We start from the raw sequence: 25,588 nt of genomic DNA on the forward strand, positions 1-25,588 counted from the left end.
AACACTTTGGGCCAGATAAACACAAGGCTTCCTGTTCAGTTCTTCAAGTCTCTCTCCTTCAGTCTCATTAGCAAAGAGGCCTTCCCTGACCAGCCTGTGCAAAATCACACGCCTTTTCCATCATCACACTGGGTCCCCTTTAACTTCAGTCATCTTCATAGCAGTTACCCACTAGGCATAAATATTTGTTTTTTTGTTGTCTTTTGCCATAATATTAAACCTCTTCCATGGCAGACATTTTTGATACTTTTCTTCATTGCTATATTCCGGTGACAAGGACAATGCTTGACATATAATAAGGTGCTCAATAACTATCTGTGGAATGAATGAATGACCATTGTCAAGGCGGTTCCAACACATAGCGACCCTATGAGCCTACAGAACAAAACACTGCCTGGTCTTGCCTCATCCTCAAAATTGTTGTTATGCTTGAGCCCATTGTTGCAGCCACCATCAGTCCATCTCGTTGATAGCATGTCCAAAGTAAGTGAGAGAAAGCCCTATTATCCTTGCTTCTAAGGAGCATTCTGGCTGTACTTCTTCAAAGACAGATCAACAGATTAACAGTTCACGGTATGTTCAACATTTTTCGCTAACACCATAATTCAAAGGCATCAATTCTTTGGTCTTCCTTATTCATTGCCCAGCTTTCGCATATGAGGTGATTGAAAATACCATGACTGGGTCAGGCACATCTTAGTCCTCCAAGTGACATCTTTGCTTTTTAACACTTTAAAGAGGTCTTATGTAGCAGATTTGCCCAACACAATATGTCATTTGATTTCTTGACTGCTACTTCCGTGAGCATTGATTGTGGATCCAAGTAAAAAGAAATCCTTGACAACTTGAATCGTTTCTCCTTTTATCATGATGTTCCCTATTGGTCCAGTTGTGAGGGTTTTTGTTTTCTTTATGTTGACGTGTAATCCATACTGAAGCCTGTAGTCTTTAATCTTTATCAATAAGTGCTTCAAGTCCTCTTCACTTTAAGCAAGGTTGTATCATCTGCATACTGCAGGTTGTTAGTGAGTCTTCCTCCAGTCCTGATGCCGCTGTCTTCATATAGTCCAGCTTCTCAGATTATTTGCTGAGCATACAAATTGAATAAATATGGTGGAAGAATACAACCCTGACGCACACCTTTCCTGATTTTAAACTACACAATAATAATAACAGCAAGCATATATATAGCACTTACTCTGGGCCTGGCACTGTATGACACATTCTCATTCTCATTTCAATTCTCAGTTAATCCTCACAGCAACCCTGTCATTCCCATTTTGGAGATAGGGAGACTGAGGCACGGAGAGATTAAGCAATTTGCCTAAGGTCACATAGCTGGTAAGTGGCAGAGCAGGAATTGCCCCTCAGCAGTCTGTTACCAGAGTCCATGCTTTAAATTACTGTGATAAACTTTCTCTCTAATCAAAGTACATTCGCTTCCTCTAATAACTGCCTAACAGGTTGTTTTCTAGATTTCTCAGCTCCAAAACAGACTAGAAAAGATGTGTATGGATTTTCAGTAAATTCAGGGATTTTAAATATTTTTGAAGTTTTTTTTAATAACAGCAAATGCTTAAGTTATGATTTCAAGTGAAAATAGTAGTGTCTTGGCCATCTATTGCTGCTCTGACAGAAATATCACTAGTAGATGGCTTTAACAAAGAGAGGTTTATTCTCTCACAGTCCAGTAGGCTAGTAGTCTGAATTCAGGGCAGCAGCTCCAGGGGAAGGCTTTTTCTCTGTCACCTTTGGAGGAAGTTCCTTGTGATGCATCCGTCTTCCCATGGTCTGGGAGCATCTCAACACAGGAACCTCAGGTCCAAAGGATGTGCTCTGCTCCCGGCACTGCTTACTTGGTGGTATGAGGTCCCCATGTCTCTCTGAGATATAAAAGCTTCTGTCTTTTATATCTCAAAAGAGATTGGCTTAAGATACTAGTCTTGTAGATCTCATCAATATAACTGCCACTAATCCATCTCCTTACATCATAGTGATAGGATTTATAACACATAGGGAAATCACATCAGATGACAAAATGGTAGACAGGCAAACAATACTGGGAATCATGACCTAGACAAGTTGACAGATATTTTTGGGGGACACAATTCAATCCATGACAAGTAGGATATATAATTGTATGAAGTCACTAATTAGTAAAGAAAACATTGTCATTTGGCAAAATTATAGAAATGAAGAACTGGTTAGTGGTTTCCAGACGTTAACAAAAAAAGTGGGAGCAGACGGGAAGTGGGTGTAGCTATAAGAGAACAAAGTGAGAGATTTTTGTGGTATTGGGAATGTTCTGTGTCTTGACTGCAGCAGCGTCAATATTCTGGTTGTAATTTCATACTATAGATTTGCAAGACGTTACCATCGGGGTAAGCTGGGTAAAGGGTACGTGAGACTTCTCTGTATTACAGTTTCTTAGAACTGCATGTGAATCTACTATTATCTCAAAAAAATTAATAGAATATACTGTTATCTTTAATTTTTTGGTTATTACTGAAGTCTAGCAACCTTTCATCAATTTAATAACCATTTATATTCTTCTGCAGATGCCTTGTCACATTTTTGTTCATTTCCTATCGGGATATTCATCTTTTCTTACTGTTTTTATGATCATTTATTCACTAATGAAACCTTTTGTCATCTGTTGTCAATATGTTTTGCCAGATTGCGATTTATCTTTACCTTTGGGTGGAGTATCGCTTACCTCCCAACTTTGTGTTTTGAAAAACTTCAGACCTATGGAAGAAAGTTGCTTTTTCTCTTTCTTTATCTGCATGTATACGTTTAGTGTGGATGTGTGTGCGCACAATTATTTTTGCTGAACCATTTGAGAGTTAGCTGTAGCTGTCACAACGTTTGACCTCTAAACAATCAGCATGCGTCTTCTAAGAGCAAGAGTATTCTGCTCTCCTGTATAATCACAACACAAAGGCTGTGTGTTACCTCATTGTATTTTATTTTACTTTTTAATCTATCGGGAATTTATTTCTGTGGTATGAATTTGAAACTCCCAGCTATGTACATTTTCCAAAATTGTTAGCTAACTGCCCCTATACTATTTGTTGAAATTCCCCCGTGAGTTTAAAGATTTCCATTATCACAGACTAAATTCTCATGTAACTAAATTGACTACTTATGTTTACTGATTTTTGTATCCATTACTGTGTCACCACAGGCTGTTTTAATTATTGGCACTTTATGGAATGTTTTGATGTCTCTCTCTTCCATTATCCTTCTCTTACTAAGTTTCCTTGTATATTTTTGCACATTTTCTTTTGTAAAATTAAATTAAAATTTTATTTCATCAAAGTAATATAAACATATTGTTTGAAAAAGTCAAATAATACTTCAGTGCCCACAAGGAAAAATAAAAGTCCCAAACCCACTCCTTTCCATCCCATGCAGCAGGGGTGCCCAACTTTCCTTGGTTCACTCACAGCCTTTAGTAACTTTTTTCGTGGTACCTCTAGGTCAGAAGAAGTCCAACATTTCCATCAATTTAGTGTTGTTTTCGAGTGCTGTGAGTCAATTCAGGCTCACAGGCACTCGAGCAACTTTTCTAGGGAAAGAGTGACACCTTTCCATCATCGTATGAACTGTTAATACTAAGTGGGACCTAACTAGTTAATAAAACCCACCCCAAACCCACTGCCCTGGAGTCGATTCCGAGTCATAGTGACCCCATAGGGTTTCCAAGGCTGTAAGTCTCTGCAGAAGCTGACTGCCACATCTTTCTCCCATAGATCCACTGGCGGTTTCAAACCACCAGCCTTTCAGTTAGCAGTCAATTGCTTTAACCACTGTGCGACCAGGGCTCCTTAACTACTTAATAAAGTGGGGAGGGGTCCTAAAGGAAGGAGCCCTGGTGGCACAGTGGTTGAGGTCTTGGCTGCTAATGGAAAGGTCGGCAGTTCGAACCCACCAGCTGCTCTGCGAGGGAATGATGTGGCAGTCTGCTTCTATAAGATAACAAGCTAGGAACCCCAACGGGGCAATTCCCTTCTGTCCTATAGGGTCACTATGAGTCTGAAACACTGATGGAAGGACAGATTTGCTGAGTTGGGTCCAGGTGGAGAGAAAATCATAATTTAGACCTGTTAGTAGGTCCCTAGGAGGTACAAATGATTTGCGCTAAACTTTTTTTTATTAACCTAAAAGCTGGCAGTTCAAACCACCCAGCGGTACCACAGAACAAAGACCTGGTGATCTGCTTCTACTAAGAGGGCAGCCGTGAAAACCCTATGGAGCAGTTCTGCTCTATAACACACATGAGTAACTCACCATGATTCAGCATTGACTGAACAGTAGTGGGTACTAGTAGTAGTAGACCTGCTAAGTCTGAGATGCCATCCGACAGAAATATACAGATGCAGTTACATTTGCATATAAGGGGCTCAAGAAGATGGACATCAGGTACAAATTTGAGGGCCGTGGACATTTAATATTAGATGGTATTTGGCACTGTGAGAGAATAAAGAAAGAAGATAAAAGGGCACCTAATGGGTGTTAACATTTTAAAGATCCTTTTCAGCAGTGGGAACCCTCAAAGAATCCCTAGCAATGACCAAACAGAAGGAAAATCCAGGAGAGCGTGGTGTGAAGGAAAACAAAGAAGAAGAGGATTTCAAGGAGAGAGTGGTCAACAATATCAGAAAGTATAATAAAAGACCCCCTTTACAATAGCAGACCAAAAAATAAAACAGTTCAGCATAAAATAAACTTACCCCCAAAACGTACAGAATCTGTTGTTGTTGTTGTTAGTTGCCATTGAGTAGTTTTTGGACTCATGGTGACCCCATGTACGCAGAGTAGAAGTCAGTAGGGTTTTCAAGGCTGTGACCTTAACAGATTATGAGACCTGTCTTCCCAGGTGCCTCTGGGTGTGTTCAAACCACCAACCTTTTGGCTAGTATTTGAGAGCTTAATTATTTGTGCCACCCAGGGATTCCAACTACCTATATGAAGAAAAAACGTCTAAAACTCTTATGAGAATGGATGAACAAAATCTGGTTTACACATACAATAGAGTCCATACAATCCAGCAATAAAAAGGAGTGAAGCATGGATATATGAAGTACAATAACATAGATGAATTTTGCTAAGTGGAAGAAGCCAGACACAAAAGACCACATATGGCATGATTCCCTTTATATGAAATAGCAAAAAACAAAAACAAAAAACCAGGCAAATTTATAGTGAAAGAAAGTAAACTGATGGTTGCCTGGGACTAGGGGTGGGAACAGGGAATGACTATGAATGGACTCAAGAGTTCTTTTTGGAGTGACAGGAATGTTCTAAAATTAGATTGTGGTGGTGATTGCAAAAATAAAAATTAAAAACTCATTGCCATCTAGTCAGTTCCGACTTAGGGCAACCCCGTATGTTACCAAATAGAACTGCTCCATGGAGTGTTCTTGGCTGTAATCTTATAGGAGCAGATAACCAGGCCTTTCTTGTGTGGTACCACTGGGTGAGTTCAAACCGCCAGCTTTTAGGTTAGTAGTCGAGTGCAAACCATTTGCACTATCCAGGGACCTTGGTGATGGTTGCGCAACTCTGTAAGTATATCAGAAATCATTAAATTGTACACTTTAAAATGAATGCATTTTATAGTATATGAATTATAGTGCAGTAAACCCATTAAAAAAAAAAACAAACTCTACCGAAGGGAAAATTCTATGTTGTAATTGTGTCATTTTTCCCTACATTAATGTTTAATTTCAATGCAATTCCCCAGTCGTTTTTCTGAAACTTGAAAAAATGATTCTAATATTTATATGGAAAAATAAACATGTGAGAATAACCAGGAAAATTCTGGAAAAGAAGAGTAATGTCTGTGGAGAGAATGGAGTAGGAGCAATTTACTGGCCCATCGTAAAGCTATAGTGATTTAAACAATCGAGCATTGGGACCTGACATGACATGTCAGTGAAACAGAATGGAGAACCCAGAAATATACCCAAATACAAATAGGCGTATAACATGTTGAAGGAGGCACTTCAAATGGATCATAATATAAGATGTATTGGTACAAATGACTAGCTAACTGGAGAAAATAAAGCTAGTGTTTCTCTCACCTTATAAACCAAAGTAAATTACAGATGGATCAAATATTTGAATGCAAAAACTGAAAATAGAAGTGTTTCAAGTTAAAAATGGAAAAATTTCTAAATGATCTTGCAGTAGCCAAGTCCTTTCTCACCAAGACATAAAACTCAAAACCCATAAAAAAAGAGATTGATAAACAGGACTATGTAAACATTTTAAATTCTGTACGGCAGCTTTCTGGAAGGCAATTCAGCAATATCTATCAAAATTTACATTGTCATACCTTTCAATTCAGCAAAGCTGCCTCCATGAGTTTATTCTTGAATATACTGTATTCACAGTTCACCGAACTGTATATACAGAAGGACTCCACTATAGCGTTCTTCATAACGGCAAAAACAAGGAAACAACCCAAGTGCCCATCAACAGGTAAGGAGTTTAATAAATTATGGTATAATTACACGATTCAATTTGACAGGCAGCCATTAGAGAGAATGAGATAGATCACTATGTGCTGACAATGAAAAGATTGACAAAATGTATTTTTAAGGGGGTTGGGAAGTGATAAGAAAAATTACATGTATAATATTCTCTTTGGATACATTGAAAAATAGATCTGGATATGACTGTCTACACACACACATACATATATGCATTATACCTGCATATATTTTTATATATGTATAATACTTAAGAAGCCCTGGTGGCACAGTGGTTTATACTAACAAAAAGTCGGCAATTTGAATCCACCAGCTGCTCCTTGGAAACCCTATGGGGCAGTTCCAGTCTGTCCTATAGGGGTCGGAATCGACTCAAGAGCAGTGGGTTTTATGCTGCTTAAAATGTTTTGTGATATGAAACATCAAAAACGATGAATAGTCATTGCCTTGAGAGATGACTTATTCGGGTAGTGGAAGAGGCGAAAGAATCTCCGTCTTTTACCTTTTTCTGCTCCTTGTATGTTCTAAGCATGTACTATTTTTGTTTGTTTAACGTTAACGGGTTATGTAGGCTGTGGGTTATTATTCTTTATTTTCTCTTCTTTACATTCTTCTGCTTTTTTTTTAATTAATAAACTTTAATTTTTAGTCAAGAAAGCTAACCATCCACATTAGTAAATTGTCTTTCCCATTCATTCTAGGTTTCCCAGGTAGCCAGGTATATCCTCTCTCCAGCTGTATTATTGGTACAGCTTTCTAACTACATTATTTGTTTACTTCAGTGAAATTGCTTGTTGTGGTAGCTCAAGATGCCAGATCAACTGTCCTGATTCAAAGGAATTTGGTGCCTCATTATTACTAGAGTGTTCTGGCTATCCCTGGATTTTCCCATGTTTTGCTCCTTAGCATATGACATCCAATAAGTAGAATGATGGAGAAAGAGAATCTGATTAAATTTCACATTTTATAAAGAAATCAAATACATTTTCAGTAAGTATTGGTCGATTGAGTTCCCCCAAGATGGTATATGTAAATCGTCTCTCTTATTTTTACCTCTTTAGGCACTTACAGGTATGCAGAAATGACTGAGCTTGAGCAGGCAGAGGCCCAGCTCTCTGAGTTAGAGCTGCTGGCCAGCATGTTCCCCAGTGAGAAGGAGTTCGTAGTGAATGACCAGCTGGCTTTAGCCGAGCTGAAAGATTGTGTTGAAAAGAAGACCACAGAGGGGCGATCCTCAAAAATTTACTTTACTGTCAATATCAACCTGGACGTGTCTGAGGAAGCAATGGTAATTCATTATTGTTTTTGGAAGAATAGAAACACGTCAAGACTTAAAACAACACTTAGGGCATTTTTCTCCTTTCCGACCAGGTGACGTTTTCACTGGCCTGTGTTCTTCCTTTCAAATACCCTGCAGTTCTGCCTGAAATTACCGTCAGGTATGGTACAGAAAGTCTGGCCAAGCTTAGAGCTGAAAATCAACCTGAGACTAAAAGCAATTCTCGTGTTTGTTTTTCACTCCAAAAAAATTGATTCAAAATTTTCCCCTATCTTTTCCATCAGATCGGTATTTTTAAGTAGATCCCAGCAGACTCAGCTGAACACAGATCTGCACGCATACCTGCAAAAGAACTGTTGCGGAGATGTCTGTATACTGAATGCCACAGACTGGGTCAGAGAACATGCCTCTGGCTACATCAGCAGAGACGCCACATCTTCCACCACCACAGGAAGTACAGCCCAGCCACTCGACCTCATTCTCACGCGGCTCTGGATCTATAGCCATCACATCTACAACAAATGCAAAAGGAAGAATATTCTAGAATGGGCAAAGGAGCTTTCCCTGTCTGGGTTTAGCATGCCAGGGAAGCCTGGCGTTGTTTGTGTGGAAGGCCCACAAAGTGCCTGTGAAGAGTTCTGGTCGAGGTTGGCTTGCATATATTTTATATACTGTGTCATTAATTTTGGTACTAAACAGCATAGTTGTCATTGTTATGTGCCTTCGAGTCATTTCCGACTCATAGAATAGATCTGCCCTATAGGGTTTCAAAGGAATGGCTAGTGGATTTGAACTGCCAACCTTTTGGTTAGTAGCCCAGATCTTAACCATTGCATAACAGGATAGTAAAAAAAAAAACAAGCCAAACTTGTTGCTGTCGAGTCAATTCTGTCTCATAGTGACCCTATAGAACAGGGTAGAACTGCACCATAGAGTTTCCAAGGAGTGCCTGGTGGATTCGAATTGCTGACCTTTTGGGTAGCAGCTGTAGCTCTTAACCACTGTGCCTCCAGGGTTTCCAACAGGATAGTAGAGATGTGGAAATAAGTATGTCCTTGGGGTTGTGTCTTCATGGGGTTTCGATCTCAAGTCAGTGGATAAGGTAGAAATCACATGATCAGCATTATTCCCTTGACCTGACACAGGACACACAGGAGACGTTCTGTAAATGTGTGTTGAATGATTTGAGCCCCTGAACGATGGCTTCTCTATCCCTGTCTGTTTCTGTGGGTCCGAGTCTGCCTTCAACTTAGAGATGCTATAAGCCCTATACACTGTAAAACAAGGGGCTTTCTAGGAGCATTAGAATTTTTGCTAGTCTTCCCATTTCTCTACTGGTTCCCTAAATGGTACTGAGAAGTCCCTTCAGTAGTTTGAGATCCACCGGTTTGTACGTTTCTAAGATGTTGCTACGAGTCAGTAAAATTTGCTTGGAACGTTTCTTTTCAGACTCAGAAAATTAAACTGGAAGAGAATTTTAATTCGCCATCGAGAAGACATTCCTTTTGATGGCACAAGCGATGAGCTGGAAAGACAAAGAAAGTTTTCCGTTTTTGAAGAGAAAGCGTTCAGTGCTGACGGAGCCAGAGGAAACCACATGGACTTTGGTCAGCTGTATCAGTTTTTAAATGCCAGAGGATGTGGGGGTGTTTTCCAGATGCTCTTTGGTGTGGAAGGACAATGACTGAACAGAGGAGTAGTTGAAAGTATTTTGTCACTGTTGGCCATTTGGTTTTTCCCATCCTTTCTTGAAAGGTTAAGTCATTTTATTTTAGTCCCATCCTAGAAAGTTAGGGAGAAGAAAAAAAAGAGGAAAAAGGAGATCCTTGAAATGCATGTCTTAAAAATACATAAAATGATGATGAGAAAGCATGATCAACATGATGGAAGGCAGAACTGAGTTTCAAGTTATGATCTTAAAAGTGTTGATAGAAATTTCGCAGCATATAAAGAACCCGTTATAAAGAAGAAGTTAATTATACCTGAGGAAGACAGTGTTGGTAGTCTACCTTATCCCCATTCCCAACCCCTTTCTCTCTTCCCTGTCTCCACTAAAGAACCTGGAAAAGCTAAAGCCCCACCCTCCAGCCTCGGTTATGGTTTGGGGTGGCCTCAGCACATAGCTTTGGCTAGGGGACTTCTGGGAAAGCCTTTGCTTTCCTGGTTGAACTGACAGAGGCAGCTAGACTACCTCTTCCCCTCTTTTCTGCCACAAACACCAAAGCGATGGCTGGAGTTACAGCAGCTCTTTCTTACAAAAGGGAAGGAAGGGCCAAGAGAGCCACAGAGATGCCAACCCCACTGCATTGCTGAGCTGCTGGTGCAACACCAGCCCTTGCCTATCTCTAGATGTTTTATTATGAAATAAGACAAGTTTTGTTTAAATTTCCATGCCTGTTACTCCTTGCCAAATTGAAAGCTAGTTTGCAGATAGAGTTTTTTTCAAACCTTTAGTGTACATCTACCTCCAGCCATTTTATGTGCAAGTAGGCGAAGTTTTTCCTATATGGTGTTTGCAGTCTCTCTATTTTGTGGACATAAGCATCATGCCGCTCGTGGGCTTGCCTCACAGGAAGCTGAGGCAAAGGTAGAACCCACCATTCTTGACCATCCAGCGAATTGGTAATTTAGAGAATTCGTTTTCAGCAAGTCAGATTTCAATACATTTTTCATCCTGGAAAATGACTTACTGTAAACTTGTTTTCAGCAAATTGACCTCGAGTCATATAAACACAAAAACTGCTACCTGGTTTTTGAGGTTCAGTTCCAAAAGTATTTATTAAACACTTTCTAATTGCTAGCACTCAGGCTGGTACCACATGTTGATGTTCCTTAATGCGTGAGACTTGACTGAGGGAAAAGGAACTCGCTCGTGTGTCTGCTTAGCTGTTGGTCAGCAAGGTGGCTTTACATGTCTGGGGTGCTGGCTGGGACACCATGATTGTAGTCCGTATAATCTTTCATCCTCCTACAGGCTAGCCACCTTGGTCACCTGGCAGAGGGGGAGGTCCAAAAGAGATAGCAGAGCTCACCACACCTCGTGAAGCCTAGTCTTAGAACCAGCATGCCATCACTCTGCCATGTTCTATTGGTCAAGGCAAGTCACAAGGCCAGTCTGCATTCAAGAGATGGTAAAATAGACTCCTTTTCTTGATGTTAGGACCCATAGTCACATTGCAAAGGATAATAAATACAAGAGGAGGTGTCAGAGTTGGGTTATTTTGGCAACCGGTCTCCCACACTCATGAAATGCTTCATTTGTTCCTTGACTTTTTCTGGCCGAATTGCTGTTAGTGGAGCCAACGGACTAGTTCTAGCCAGTGAAATATGAGTACCTGAAGTTCCGCTTTGTAGCTGAGAGAGTGACAGGGCTATCGGCAATTGGCTGTCTTTTTCTGCTACAGCTGCTGTTCCAGATGGTTCCGCCTCAAGATGGTATTGCCTTCATCAGCCTGTGTCTCTGAAAATGTGAGGCAAAGACCCCTGTCAATCCATGCTGGGCATTTAGCCTGAGTGAGAATTAAACTTTTGATGTGGTAAACCAGGGGTCAGCAAACTAGAGCCCCCCCCAATCCATCCCACCCCTTTGTTTCTGTGTTATATATGGCTGCTTTCACGCTACAACTACAGAGCTGAGTAGTCTCCCCAGAGACTGCATAGCCTGCCAAGCTGAAAACAATTACTATCTGTCTCCTTATAGAAAAGGTTTTCAGACCCTGCCAGACGATGACACGATCTCCTGCGGTCTCAGTTGAGCCCCTGGGTGATGTAAACAGTTAACACACTTGGCTGCTAAACAAAAGGTTAGAGGCTTGAGTCCATGCAGAGGCACCACACAGGAAAGCCCTGCTGATCTGCTTCTGAAAAAAATCAGCTGTTGAAAACCTTATGGTGCACAGTTGTACTCTGACACAGTTTGGAGTCACCATGAGTTGGACTTGACTCAGTGGCAACTGAGGGAGAAAATGGCCTCCATTGTTACCTACACATTAATGACTCCTAGATTATCTCTAATCTAGAGTGATACCTGAGTTCCAGACCGCCATAGATAGCCTCCTGCCTTTTCAGTAGTGACAGTAGACATCTTCACCTTAAGACCGAGATGTGGGGTTGCGGGGAGTCATGTTTTTGTAAATTTTGCAGAAGTGATATCACTGTCTTTCCCCTCCAACACATTTCCCCTTCAGTTGGGTGATTCTGGAGGGGCCACAGACAGTTGTTTGTTTTTTTTTTTTTTAAATTTTTATTGTGCTTTAAGTGAAAGTTTACAAATCAAGTCAGTATCTCACACAAAAACCCATATTCACTTTGCAACACACTCCCAATTACTCTCCCCGTAATGAGACAGCCGGCTCTCTCCCTCCACTCTCTCTTTTCATGTCCATTTCGCCTGCTTCTAACCCCCTCCACCATCTCATCTTCCCACCAGGCAGGAGGCGCCAGCAAAGTCTCAAGTGTCCACCTGATCCAAGAAGCTCACTCCTCACCAGCACCCCTCTCCAACCCATTGTCCAGTCCAATCCATGTCTGAAGAGTTGGCTTCGGGAATGGTTCCTGTCCTGGGCCAACAGAAGGTATGGGGCCGTGACCACCAGGGTCCTTCTAGTCTCAGTCAGACCATTAAGTCTAGTCTTATGAGAATTTGGAGTCTGCATCCCACTCCTCTCCTGCTCCCTCAGGGGTTCTCTGTTGTGTTCCCTGTCAGGGCAGTCATTGGTTGTAGCCAGGCACCATCTAGTTCTTCTGGTCTCAGGATGATGTAGTCTCTGGTTCATGTGGCCCTTTCTATCTCTTGGGCTCATAATCGCCTTGTGTCCTTGGTGTTCTTCATTCTCCTTTGATCCAGGTGGGTTGAGACCAATTGATGCATCTTAGATGGCTGCTCGTTAGCGTTTAAGACCCCAGACACCACTCTTCAAAGTGGGATGCAGAATGTTTTCTTAATAGATTTTATTATGCCAATTGACTTAGATGTCCCCTGAAACCATGGTCCCCAGACCCCTGCCCCTGCTACGCTGTCTTTCGAAGCATTCAGTTTATTCAGGAAACTTCTTTGCTTTTGGTTTAGTCCAATTGTGCTGATCTCCCCTGTATTGTGTGCTGTCATTCCCTTCACCTAAAGTAGTTCTTATCTACTGTCTAATTAGTGAATGCTCCCATCCCACCCCACCCCATAACCAGGAAAGAATGTTTTCTTCTCAGTTTAAACTATTTCTCAAGTTCTTATAGTAGTGGTCTTATACAATATTTGTCCTTTTGCAACTAATTTCACTCAGCATAATGCCTTCCAGGTTCCTCCATGTTATGAAATGTTTCACAGATTCCTCACTGTTCCTTATCGATGCATAGTATTCCATTGTGTGAATATACCGTAATTTACTTATCCATTCATCTGATGATGGACACCTTGGTTGCTTCCATCTTTTTGCTATTGTCAACGGTGCTGCAATAAACATGGGTGTGCATATATATGTTTATGTAAAGGCTCTTATTTCTCTAGAATATATTCCGAGAAGTGGGATTGCTGGATCGTATGGTAGTTGTATTTCTAGCTTTTTAAGGAAGCACCAAATCGATTTCTAAAGTGGTTGTACCATTTTACATTTCCACCAGCAGTGTAGAAGTGTTCCAGTCTCTCCACAGCCTCTCCAACATTTATTATTTTGTGTTTTTTTGGATTAACGCCAGCCTTGTTGGAGTGACATGAAATCTCATTGTGGTTTTGATCTGCATTTCTCTAATGGCTGATGATCGTGAACATTTCCTCATATATCTGTTAGCCACCTGAATGTCTTCTTTAGTGAAATGTTTGTTCATATCTTTTGCTCATTTTTTAATTGGGTTATTTGTTTTTTGCAGTTGAGTTTTTGCAGTGTCATGTGGATTTTAGAGATAAGGCGCTGATCAGAAATGTCATAGCTAAAAACTTCCCCAGTCTGTAGGTAGTCTTTTTATTGTTTTGGTGAAGTCTTTGGATGAGCATAGGTGTTTGCTTTTTAGGAGCTCCCAGTTATCTGGTTTTTCTTCTATCTTCTTTATAATGTTTTGGATACTGTTTAGGCCATGTATTAGGGCTCCTAATGTTGTTCCTATTTTTTCTTCCATGACCTTAATCATTATAGATTTTATACTTAGGTCTTTGATCCATTTTGAGTTAGTTTTTATGCATGGAGTGCAGTATGGGTCTTGTTTCCTTTTTTTGGAGATGGATATCCAGTTATGCCAGCACCATTTATTAAAAAGACTGTCTTTTCCCCATTTAACTGTTTTGGGGCCTTTGTCAAATATCAACTGCTCATATGTGGATGGATTTATGTCTGGATTCTCAATTCTGTTCCATTGGTCCATGTATCTGTTGTTGTACCAGTACCAGGCTGCTTTGACTACTGTGGCAGTATAATAGGTTCTAAAATCAGGTAAAGTAAGGCCTCCCTCTTTGTTCTTCATTTTCAGTAATGCCTTATTTATCCGGGACCTCTTTCCCTTCCATATGAAGTTGGTGATTTGTTTCTCCATCTCATTAAAGAATGTCCTTGGGATTTGGATCGGAATTGCATTAAATGTATAGATCGCTTTTGGTAGAATAGACATTTTTATAATGTTAAGTCTTCCTATCCATGAGCAAGGTATGTTCTTCTACTTATGTAAGTCTCTTTTGGTTTCTTGCAGAAGTGTACTGTAGTTTTCTTTGTATAAGTGCATTCCATCTCTGGTAAGACTTATTCCTAAGTATTTTATCTTCTTGGGGGCTACTGTAGATGGCATTGATTTGGTGATTTCCTCTTCGATGTTCTTTTTGTTGGTGTAGAGGAATCCAACTGATTTTTGGATGTTTATCTTGTATCCGGATATTCTGCTGAGCTCTTCTATTAGTTTCAGTAGTTTTCTGGAGGATTCCTTAGGGTTTTCTGTGTATGAGATCATGTCATCTGCAAATAGAGATGCTTTTACTTCTTCCTTGCCAATCTGGATGCGCTTTATATCTTTATCTGGCCTAATTGCTCTGGCTAGGACTTCTAGCACAATGTTGAATAAGAGTGGTGATAAAGGGCATCCTTGTCTGGTTCCTGATCTCAGTGGGAATGTTTTCAGGCTCTCTCCATTTAGGGTGATATTGGCTGTTGGCTTTGTATACACGCCCTTTATTATGTTGAGGAATTTTCCTTTTATTCCTATTTTTCTGAGAGTTTTTATCATGAATGAGTGCTGAACTTTGTCAAATGCCTTTTCTGCATCAATTGATAAAATCATGTGATTCTTGTCTTTTGTTTTATTTATGTGGTGGATTACATTCATTGTTTTTCTAATGTTGAACCATCCCTGCATACCTGGTATGAATCCCACTTGGTCATGGTGAATAATTTTTTTGATACGTTGTTGAATTCTATTGGCTAGAATTTTGTTGAGGATTTTTGCATCTACATTCATGAGGGATGCAGGGTCTATAATTTTCTTTTCTTGTGGTGTCTTTGCCTTGTTTGGTATCAGGGATATGGTGGCTTCATAAAATGAGTTTGGTAGTGTCCCATCCTTTTCTGTGCTCTGAAATACCTTTAGTAGTAGTGGTGTTAACTCTTCTCTGAAAGTTTGGTAGAACTCTGCAGTGAAGCCATCCTGACCAGGGCTTTTTTTTTTTTGTTGGGAGTTTTTTGATTACCTTTTCAATTTCTTCTTTCGTTATGGGTGTGTTTAGTTGTTCTACCTCTGTTTGTGTTAGTTTAGGTAGGGAGTGTGTTTCTAGGAATTCATCCATTTCTTCTAGGTTTTCAAATTTGTTTGAGTATAGCTTTTCATAGTAATCTGATATAATTCTTTTAATTTCAGTTGGGTCTGTTGTAATAGCACCCATCTCATTTCTTATTCGGGTTATTTGCTTCCTCTCCTGTTCTTCTTTTCTCAGTTTGGCCAGCGGTTTATCAGTTTTGTTGATTTTTTTCAAAAAACCAGCTTTTGGTCTTGTTAATTCTTTTAATTGTTTTTCTGTTTTCTATTTCATTTAGTTCAGCTCTAATTTTTATTATTTGTTTTCCTCTGGTGTCTGTGGGTTTCTTTTGTTGCTCTCTTTCTATTCGTTCAAGTTGTAGGGATAGTTCTTTGATTTTGGCCCTTTCTTCTTTTCGGATGTATGCATGTATTGATATAAATTGGCCTGTGAGCACCGCTTTTGCTGTGTCCCAAAGGTTCTGATAGGAAGTGTTTTCATTCTCATTGATTCTATGAATTTCTTTATTCCATCCTCAATGTCTTCTATAATCCAGTCTTTTTTGAGCAGGGTATTGTTCAGTTTCCAAGTGTTCAATTTCCTTTCCCTGCTTGTCCTGTTATTGATTTCCACTTTTATGGCCTTATGGTCAGAAAAGATGCTTTGTAATATTTCAATGTTTTGGATTCTGCTAAGGCTTACTTTGTGACCTAATATGTGGTCTATTCTAGAGAATGTTCCATGTGCACTAGAAAAGAAAGTATAGTTGGTTGCCATTGGGTGGAGTGTCGGTATGTGTCTACGAGGTCAAGCTGGTTGACTGTGGCATTTAGATCTTCCGTGTCTTTATTGAGCTTCTTTCTGGATGTCCTGTCCTTCACCGAAAGTGGTGTGTTGAAGTCTTCTACTATTATTGTGGAGCTGTCTATCTCACTTGTCAGTGCTGATAGAGTTTGTTTTATGTATCTTGCAGCCCTGTCACTGGGTGCATAAATATTTAGTATGGTTATATCTTCTTAGTGTATTCTCCCTTTAATCATTATATAGTGTCCTTCCTTATCCTTTCTGATGGATTTAACTTTAAAGTCTATTTTGTCCGAAATTAATATTGCCACTCCTGCTCTTTTTTGATTGTTGTTTGCTTGATGTATATATATTTTTCCATCCTTTGAGTTTTAGTTTGTTTGTGTTCCTAAGTCTAAGGTGTGTCTGTTGTAGGCAGCATATAGACAGATCTTGTTTTTTAATCCATTCTGCCAATCTCTGTGTCTTTATTGGTGCATTTAGTCCATTTACATTTAGGGTAGTTATGGATAGGTATGAATTTAGTGCTATCATTTTGATGTCTTTTTTTGTGTATTGACAGCTTCTTTTTCCCACTTGATTTTATGTGCTGAGTAGATTTTCTTTGTATATTGTCCTTTTCCTCACATTTGTTGTTGATGATTTTGTTTCTGCTGAGTCTGTATTTTTCCTTTGTATTTTATTTTGATGAGTAGGATAGTTTGTCTCCTTTGTGGTTACCTTATTATTTACCCCTATTTTTCTAAATTTAAAACTAACTTTTATATCTTTGTATCGCTGTATCTTCCTCTCCATATGGAAGGTGTATGATTATATTTCTTAGTCCCTTTATTATTTTAATACTGTCTTATGTAATAACATCGCTGTTACCCTGTTTTAGGCTTTTTTTTTTTTAATAGTCTTGCTTTGTTTTTTTTGATTTCCCTGTCTGGGTTGACTTCTGGTTGCTCTGCCCAGTGTTCTAGTCTTGGGTTGATACCTGATATTATTGATTTTCTAACCAAAGAACTCCCTTTAGTATTTCTTGGAGTTTTGGTTTGGTTTTTACGAATTCCCTCAACTTGTGTTTATCTGGAAATGTCTTAATTTCACCTTTATATTTAAGAGACAGTTTTGATGGATATATGATTCTTGGCAGGCAATTTTTCCTTCAGTTTTTTAAATATGTCATCGCATTGCCTTCCTGCCTGCATGGTTTCTGCCGAGTAGTCTGAGCTTATTCTTACTGGCTCTCCCTCGTAGGTGACTTTTCGTTTATCCTTCGCTGTTCTTTTAATTGTCTCTTTATCTTTGGTTTTGGCAAGCTTGATTATAATATGTGTTGGTGACTTTCTTTTAAGATCTACCTTATGTGGAGTTCGATGAGCATCTTAATTAGGTATCTTCTTGTCTTTCACAATATCAGGGAAGTTTTCTGCCAGCAAATCTTTAACAATTTTCTCTGTATTTTCTGTTATCCCTCTCTGTTCTGGTACTCCAATCACTCATAGGTTATTTCTCTTGATAGAGTCTGACATGATTCTTAAGGTTTCTTCATTTTTTTAAATTCTTTTATCTGATTTTTCTTCAAATATATTAGTGCCAAGTGATTTATCTTCGAGTCCAGAAATTCTAGCTTCTACTTGCTCAATTCTGCTCTTCGGACTTTCTGTTGAGTTATCTAATTCTGTAATTTTATTGTTAATCTTCTGAATTTCTGATTGCTGTCTGTCTGTGGATTTTTCCAGCTTATTAAACTTTTCATTACGTTCCTGAATAATCTTTCTAATTTCTTCAGTTGCTTTATCTGTGTTCCTTGCTTGTTCTGCTTATTGCCTCATTTCCTTCCTGATGTCTTGAAGGGTTCTGTATATTAAACTTTTGTATTCTGCATCTGGTAATTCCGGGAATGCACTTTCATCTAGAAGATCCCTGGATTCTTTGTTTTGAGAGCCTGTTGAGGTGATCATGATCTGTTTCTTCATGTGACTTGATATTGACTGTTGTCTCCGAGCCATGTATAAGTTGTTGTATTAGTTTATGCTTGCATACTGTGTCGTAGCTGCTTGCTTTGTTTTGTTTTGGTATACCCCTATGGGTTGCTTGAGTAAGCTAGCTTGATTAGTTTTGCCTTTGGAGCTCTGGTGTCCTGTCCCCAGCTGGCTAGAGCTGTTATCAGGTATATCAGTCTAGGAGTCCATTCAGTTTTCTTGTATGAATTGAGCTCAGGTTTCCAGGTAGCTGATATCAAGTGTGTGGTACGGGCTCTGTCCTAGAGTCTTAGAGGGGCAGGGGTGATTGGTGTACGTACCGGTATCTGATTACAGCATGGGGTCATGCTTCGAACAAGGCAGGGGGCTGAAAACTGACCCCCAAGTGTCTCTGTGGAAAACGCGTCTCTGTTCCCTAGAGCGTGCTAGTGGGTGGGTTCTGCAGAGGGACCGTGGGCACCCAAAGTTTTTGGTTGTAAGGACTGGGAGGTACCAGTTATCTTTAGACCCCTGTCACAGGTGGGTGGGTAACCTGAGTGGAGCTACCAGTCCTTAGGTCCCTGATGTGGGTAGGTGAGGACCTTGTTTAATAGGCAAAGCAATGTCAAACGTCAAACACCCACCTCTCCACCACACAGCTGAAGTGGTTGGAGTTTGCCAACAAGGGCCTATTCTCCTGAAATAGGCCTACACAGGTCCATGCAGAAGGGAAAGTTGTTCAAGGTCCACGGACAGTTTATGCCTGGATAGGAGCCGCTTCTGTCCTGAGCTCCCCCAGTTAATGGAGCTAGCAAATTATCTTTTCCCCCCAGTTGCAAATTTTTTCTTCCCTAAGTCCGGAAGGATGCCTCTAGGTGCTCAGCAGGGTCTATCTCAGGCCCAGGGATTCAGCCGCTGAAGCCGGCTTGGGGGTAGGGGGGATGCGATAAAATATATTCAAGTACTTAGCTTTTGCCAAGAGCACGGTGGTCTCCTTAGTTTCCGGAGGTGTGAGTGGGCTGCGTGGCTGGCTGCTTCTCCCTGAGGAAACTGCGGCTGAACGCTAGTAGTAGCCCGCCGCCACCGCCGCCATCTCTCTGGGAATGGTGCCTGAGGGCTCCCCGGGATTCAGGTCCAGTAACTCCTATCTGCTTCTGATCGGTGTCTTCCTTCCCCGACCCTCAGTTCATTGTCTAAGCTTGCCTTTGATGTGCAGGGCTCCCAGCTTGTCACAAATATACTTGTTTCACTTGTTTTTTCGGGTCTTAGTTGTAAAAAGGGCTTGACGGAAGCGTCTGTCTATTCCATCATCTTGGCTCCGCCTACCTCAATCCACAGAGCTTTGATAGTCCATTTTTTCCTGCATATTGGAAAGAGACTTTGTAGCAGTTCAGTTTAAAAAAAAACAAAAAAAAAAACAGAATCCTGATTCAGATGTAAATGAATCATTTTCAATTTGACGTATTAAAGAGTGGAGAGAAAATCTATATAAATGTATTGAAAATGATTTTTTAAAAACTATATAAAAATGAGCTGAAATCTGTAGATATTATTGGGAAGCAAATTCTAATGAAAAGTAGTTCATGGTGAAGAGAGTAAATTTTGAATAGAAATAATAGATTCTTGGATGGTTTGGAATCCGATTAATGAGAAGAGTGTGTCGTAAGAACATGTTAGGAAAAGACTTAACTTTTACATGAATAATGATGTCAACAATTATACAACTTACAAAGTGCTTGCTGCAACTAGGACATGGAAGGCCATGTGGTCAGTGAGTATTGTCAATTGAAAAGTTTTTTGAGATTAGTCACTGCATAAAAACACTTGAAATGATATGAAACACTTCAGCATGTATGTGAAGGAAACTTGAGAGAAATTTTTCCTAAATTTGACAATGAGCCAAGATTTTCTTGACTTTACTAATAATGAGTGGTGGGGCTGAAAGAGTTTTTTTTCTAAACTTATTTAACAATAAGAGCTTTTTTTTTTTTTTTTTTTTTTGATGAAGGTCATGCTAGAGGAAAGTGTGAACTACTGCCTGTTCTCTCCATGGCAGACACTGCAAAGTCATTGTCCTGTGAAGTAGTGGTCAAAGTGTGTGCAGACAAAAAATGTTGGGAAAAGTGTGGTAGAGGCATATCAGGCACTTGCTTAATAAAATATGTTTTCTTAGATTTTGTGATGCTTGTTTTATTTATCGGCTTTTTTAAAGTTTGAGATTTGCTGTGTTTTGTTTTTTCTCATTCTAAATAAATATTCACTTTTGAACCTAAGGAGCTCTGGTGGTGCAGTAGTTAAAATGATTGATTGCTAACTGAAAGATAGGTGGTTCAAAACCACCAACAGCTCCAAGGGAGAAAGATGTGGCAGGCTGCTTCCTAGAGATTTACAGCCTTGGAAACCCTGCAGGGTTGCTATGAGCTGGAATCAACTCGACAGCAGTGGGTTCGGTTTTGGTTTGGTTTTTGAACCTAACTTGTATCCTTTATCCTGAAGAGGCCCCACTAAAATATGAATCTACTACTGATGTAATTAAGTTTTTCTTGAATAATGCTCAGAATAAACCTGAGAAGAAAAATGATCAATACTCCTAAGACAAATGTGATGATATTTGAAAATTATTTTGCTTTAGTTTGTGTAGCTTTTTTTTATGGTACTTTAGATGAAGGAAACCCTGGTGGTGTAGTGGTTAAGTGCTACGGCTGTGAACCAAAGGGTTGGCAGTTCAAATCTGCCAGGGGCTCCTTGGAAACTCTATGGGGGTGGTTCTACTCTGTCCTAGAGGGTCGCTATGAGTCAGAATCGACTCGAGGGCACTAGGTTTGGTTTTGGGTTTAGATGAAGTTTTACAGAGTATATTAGTTTCTCATTAAACAATTAATACACATATTGTTTTCTGACATTGGTTGCCAATCCCAGGACATGTCAACACTCTGTCCTTCTTGACCTTGGGTTCCCTGTTACTAGCTTTCCTATCCCCTCCTGCCTTCTCGTCCTTGCCCCTGGCCTGGTGTGCCCATTTAGTCTCATATACATGGTTCAGCTGTATGTTTTATTGTTTGTTTTATGGGCCTGTCTAATCTTTGACTGAAGGGTAAACCTCAGGAGTGACTTCAGTACTGAGTTAAAAGGGTGTGTCCAGCGGCCTTACTCTTGGGGTTTCTCCAGTCTCTCAGACCTGTAAGTCTGGTCTTTTCTTGTGAGTTAGAATTTTGTTCTACATTTTTCTTCAACTCTGTCCAGGACCCTCTATCGTGATCTCTGTCAGAGCAGTTGGTGGTGGAAGGCAGGCACCATCTAGTTGTGCTGGACTCAGTCTGGTGGAGGCTGTGCTAGTTGCACATTAGTCCTTTGGATTAGTCTTTCCTTGTGTGTCTTTCCTTGGGTTTTCTTCATTCTCCCTTGCCCCAGATGGGGCGGGGCAAGTAGAGTATCTTAGATTGCTGCTTACAAGCTTTTAAAATCCCAGACACTACTCACCAAAGTAGGATGTAGCACATTTTCTTTATAAATTATGTTATGCCACTTGAGCTAGATGTCCCCTGAGAGCATAGTCCCCAGCCCTCAATCCAGTAATTCAGTCTCTCTGGCAGTTTGGATGTGTTCATGAAGCTTCCATGACCTTGCCTTGGTCAAGTTGTGCTGGCTTCCCCAGTATTGTGTACTGTCATACCCTTCACCAAAGTTACCACTTATCTATTGTCCATTTAGTGTTTTTCCCTTCCCACCCCTCTTCTAGTTTTTTTTTTTTAAATTAGAGAAAACCTAGCTTCATCTAAGCTCTTAACCAATGGTGAATTGAAATGAGAAATTCTTATATTCAACCATGCGTGTTGGTAAATATTTTCAGATATGCCAGGAATCAGACATTTTATTATCACTCTACATTTTTAAAGGAAACTACTTAATATGCTGCACTTTGGAGCAAAACGAGGAAGTGAATTAAGAAAAAGGGGGGAAGTGCAGGAAAGAGTAGAACTACTCAGGAAAACAAGGGTAAGAATTGCAAAATTTGCCTCTGTGGCAGTCAGTCCAACTTGGAGTAGATGACGGAAGGTCTCAGGAGGAAGATTTCTAGAGAAAAATGGTGGTAGGGAAGGAGAGCAAAGTAAATGAAATATCTAATAAAGTGTGAAAAAATTTCAGATTATTAACCAAAATAGTGCAAGAAATAAAAAGTGAAGGAAATATATACTCTGGAAAAAAAGAAAAGATTAAAGAATGGCAATGTAATCCTTTATACCACTTGGCTCCATAAGTATTTACATATCTACCACAGTATTAAAACCTACTAACTTTCTTTTAGAAAAAATTCAGTGTTGAAATAGATTAGACTTAATCGCGTGTACCCCCCACGTCTGTCAGTTTGTCTTACCATGGGGGCTTGCGTGTTGCTGTGATGCTAGAAGCTATGCCACCAGTATTCAAATACCAGCAGGGCCACCCATGGTGGACAAGTTTCAGCTGAGCTTCCAGACTAAGACAGACTAGGAAGAAGGACCTGGCAGTCTACTTCTGAAAAGAATTAGCCAGTGAAAACCTTATGAACAGCAGTGGAACATTGTCTGATATAGTGCTGGAAGACGGGCCCCTCAGGTTGGAAGGCACTCAAAAGAGGGCTGGGGAAGAGCTACCTCCTCAAAGTAGAGTCAGCCTTAATGACGTGGATGGAGTCCAGGTTTCAGGACCTTCATTTGCTGATGTGGCATGACTAAAAATGAGAAGAAACATCCATAAATAATCAGAACATGGAATGTATGAAGTGTGAATCTAGGAAAATTGGAAATCGTCAAAAATGAAATGGAACGCATAAACATTGATATCCTAGGCATTACTGAGTTGAAATGGGCTGGTATTGGCTGTTTTGAATCGGATAATCATATGGTCTACTATGTTGGGAATGATAACTTGAAGAGGAATGGCATTGCATTCCTCGTCAAAAAGAACATTTCAAGATCTATCCTGAAGTACAACGCTGTCAGTGATAGGATAATATTCATATACCTACAAGAAAAAAAAAAAAAAAAAGGAAGACCAGTTAATACGACTATTATTCAGATTTACATACCAACCACTAGGGCCAAAGATGAAGAAATAGATTTATACCAACGTCTGCAGTCTGAAATTGATTGAACATGCCATCCGGATGCATTGATAATTACTAGTGATTTGAAGGCAAAAGTTGGAAACAAAGGAGAAGGATTGGTAGTTGGAAAATATGGCCTTGGTGACAGAAACAATGCCAGAGATCTAATACTACAATTTTGCCAGACCAATGACTTCTTCATTGCAAATATCTTTTTTCACCAACATAAACAGTGACTATACACATGGACCTCGCCAGATGGAATACACAGGTATCAAATCAACTACATCTGTGAAAAGAGATGATGGAAAAGCTCAATATCTGCAGTCAGAACAAGGCCAGGGGCCAACTTTGAATCAGACCATCAATTACTCATATGCAAGTTCAAGTTGAAACAGAAGAAAATTAGAACAAGTCCGCAGGAGCCAAAGTATGACCTTGAGTATCTCTGACCTGAATTTAGAGACCATCTTAAGAATAGATTTGATGCATTGGACAGTAATGACCAAAGACCAGACGAGTTGTGGAATGACATCAAGGACATCATACATGAAGAAAACAAAAGGTCATTAAAAAGACAGGAGAGAAAAAAAGACCTAAATGGATGTCAGAGAGACTCTGAAACTTGCTCTTGAACGTCGAATAGCTAAAGTAAAAGGACAAAATGATGAAGTAAAAGAACTGAACAAAAGATTTCAAAGGGCAGCTTCAAAAAACAAAGTATTATGATGACATGTGCAAAGACCTGGAGATAAAAAACCAAAAGGGAAGCACACGCTGAACATTTCTCAAGCTGAAAGAACTGAAGAAAAAATTCAAGCCTCGAGTTGCAATACTGCAGGATTCTATGGGAAAAATATTAAACGATGCAGGAAGCATCAAAAGAAGATGGAAGGAATACACAGAGTCACTATAACAAAAAGAATTGTTCGATGTTCAGCCATTTCAGGAGGTAACATATGGTCAGGAACCAATGGTACTGAAGGAAGAAATCCAGGCTGCACTGAAGGCATTGGTGCAAAACAAGGCTCCAGGAATTGACAGAATACTAATTGAGATGTTTCAACAATCGGATGCAGCGCTGAAGTGCTCAGTCGTCTATGCCAAGAAATTTGGAAGACAGCAACCTGGTCAACCAATTGGAAGAGATCCATATTTGTGCCTATTCCAAAGAAAGGTGATCTAACCAAATGCAGAAATTAGAGAACAATGTCATTAATATCACATGCCAGCAAAATTTTGCCGAAGATCATTCAAAACAGTTGCAGCAGCATATCGATAGGAAACTGCCAGAAATTCAAGCCAGATTGAGAAGAGGACATGAAACCAGAGATATCATTTCTGATGTCAGATGGATCTTGGCTGAAAGCAGAGAATACCAGAAAGATATTTACCTGTGGTTTATTGACTATGCCAAGGCCTTCAACTGTGTGGATTATAACTAATTATGGAGAATGGGAATTCTGGAACACTTAAATGTGCTCATGAGGAATCTGTACATGTGAGGCAATTGTTCGAACAGAACAAGGGGATACTGCATGGTTTAAAGTCAGGAAGGGTGTGCATCAGGGTTGTATCATTTCACCATACCTATAGATAAAAAAGAAAAAAAAATTTTTCTTTTTTATTTAATCTGTATGCTGAGCAAATAATCCAAGAAGCTGAACTGTATGAAGTAGTACGGGGCATCAGGACTGGAGGAAGATTCATCAACAACCTGCGTAATGCAGATGACACAACCTTGCTTGCTGAAAGGGAAGAGGACGTGAAGCACTTACTGATGAAGATAAAAGACCACAGCCTTCAGTATGGATTACACTTCAACATAAAGAAAACAAAAATCCTCACAACTGGACCAGTAAGCAACATCATGATAAACAGAGAAAATATTGAGGTTGTCAAGGATTTCATTTTACTTGGATCCCCAGTCAACACCCATGGAGGCAGCAGTCAAGAAATCAAAAGATGCATTGCATTGGGCAAATCTGCTGCAAAAGATCTCTTCAAGTGTTAAAAATCAAATATGTTACTATAAGTGTTGAAAAGCAAAGATGTCACCTTGAGGGCTAAGTTGTGCCTCACCTAAGCCATGGTGTTTTCAATCACCTCATATGCACGTGAAAGCTGGACAGGAGCTGCCCACCTAGCCTCACGTGTCTACTTGAGCTAAGAAGCACACTTCTCACCAGAATAATTTTATGTCTTTATGGTCCAGTCTCATCTTTGTCTGAAGAGTTGGCTTTGGGAATAGTTTTAGTTTTGGGCTAA

At 39.9% G+C, this 25,588-nt stretch overlaps 1 protein-coding gene across 4 annotated transcripts in view; it reads left to right on the plus strand.

Moving 5' to 3' along the window:
• RWDD2B (RWD domain containing 2B) overlaps positions 1-20,612 on the plus strand; it is a 29,908-nt gene extending 9,296 nt beyond the window's left edge. For 2 of the 4 annotated variants that reach the window (XM_049858649.1, XM_049858651.1), the window contains exons 2-7: positions 6,402-6,489; positions 7,562-7,788; positions 7,872-7,939; positions 8,064-8,426; positions 9,229-12,353; positions 20,243-20,611. In XM_049858649.1, the coding sequence (XP_049714606.1) occupies positions 6,402-6,489; positions 7,562-7,788; positions 7,872-7,939; positions 8,064-8,426; positions 9,229-9,463 (981 nt within the window). In that variant the 3' untranslated portion in view covers positions 9,464-12,353; positions 20,243-20,611. Of the gene's footprint in view, positions 1-6,401; positions 6,490-7,561; positions 7,789-7,871; positions 7,940-8,063; positions 8,427-9,228; positions 12,354-20,242 lie in introns of all 4 variants that reach the window. The other 2 variants (XM_049858650.1, XM_049858652.1) reach the window with 1 other exon arrangement.
• The last annotated feature ends 4,976 nt before the right edge of the window (positions 20,613-25,588 follow it).

Source organism: Elephas maximus, chromosome 18 (assembly GCF_024166365.1).
Source record: "Elephas maximus indicus isolate mEleMax1 chromosome 18, mEleMax1 primary haplotype, whole genome shotgun sequence".
Lineage (NCBI taxonomy): Eukaryota > Metazoa > Chordata > Mammalia > Proboscidea > Elephantidae > Elephas > Elephas maximus.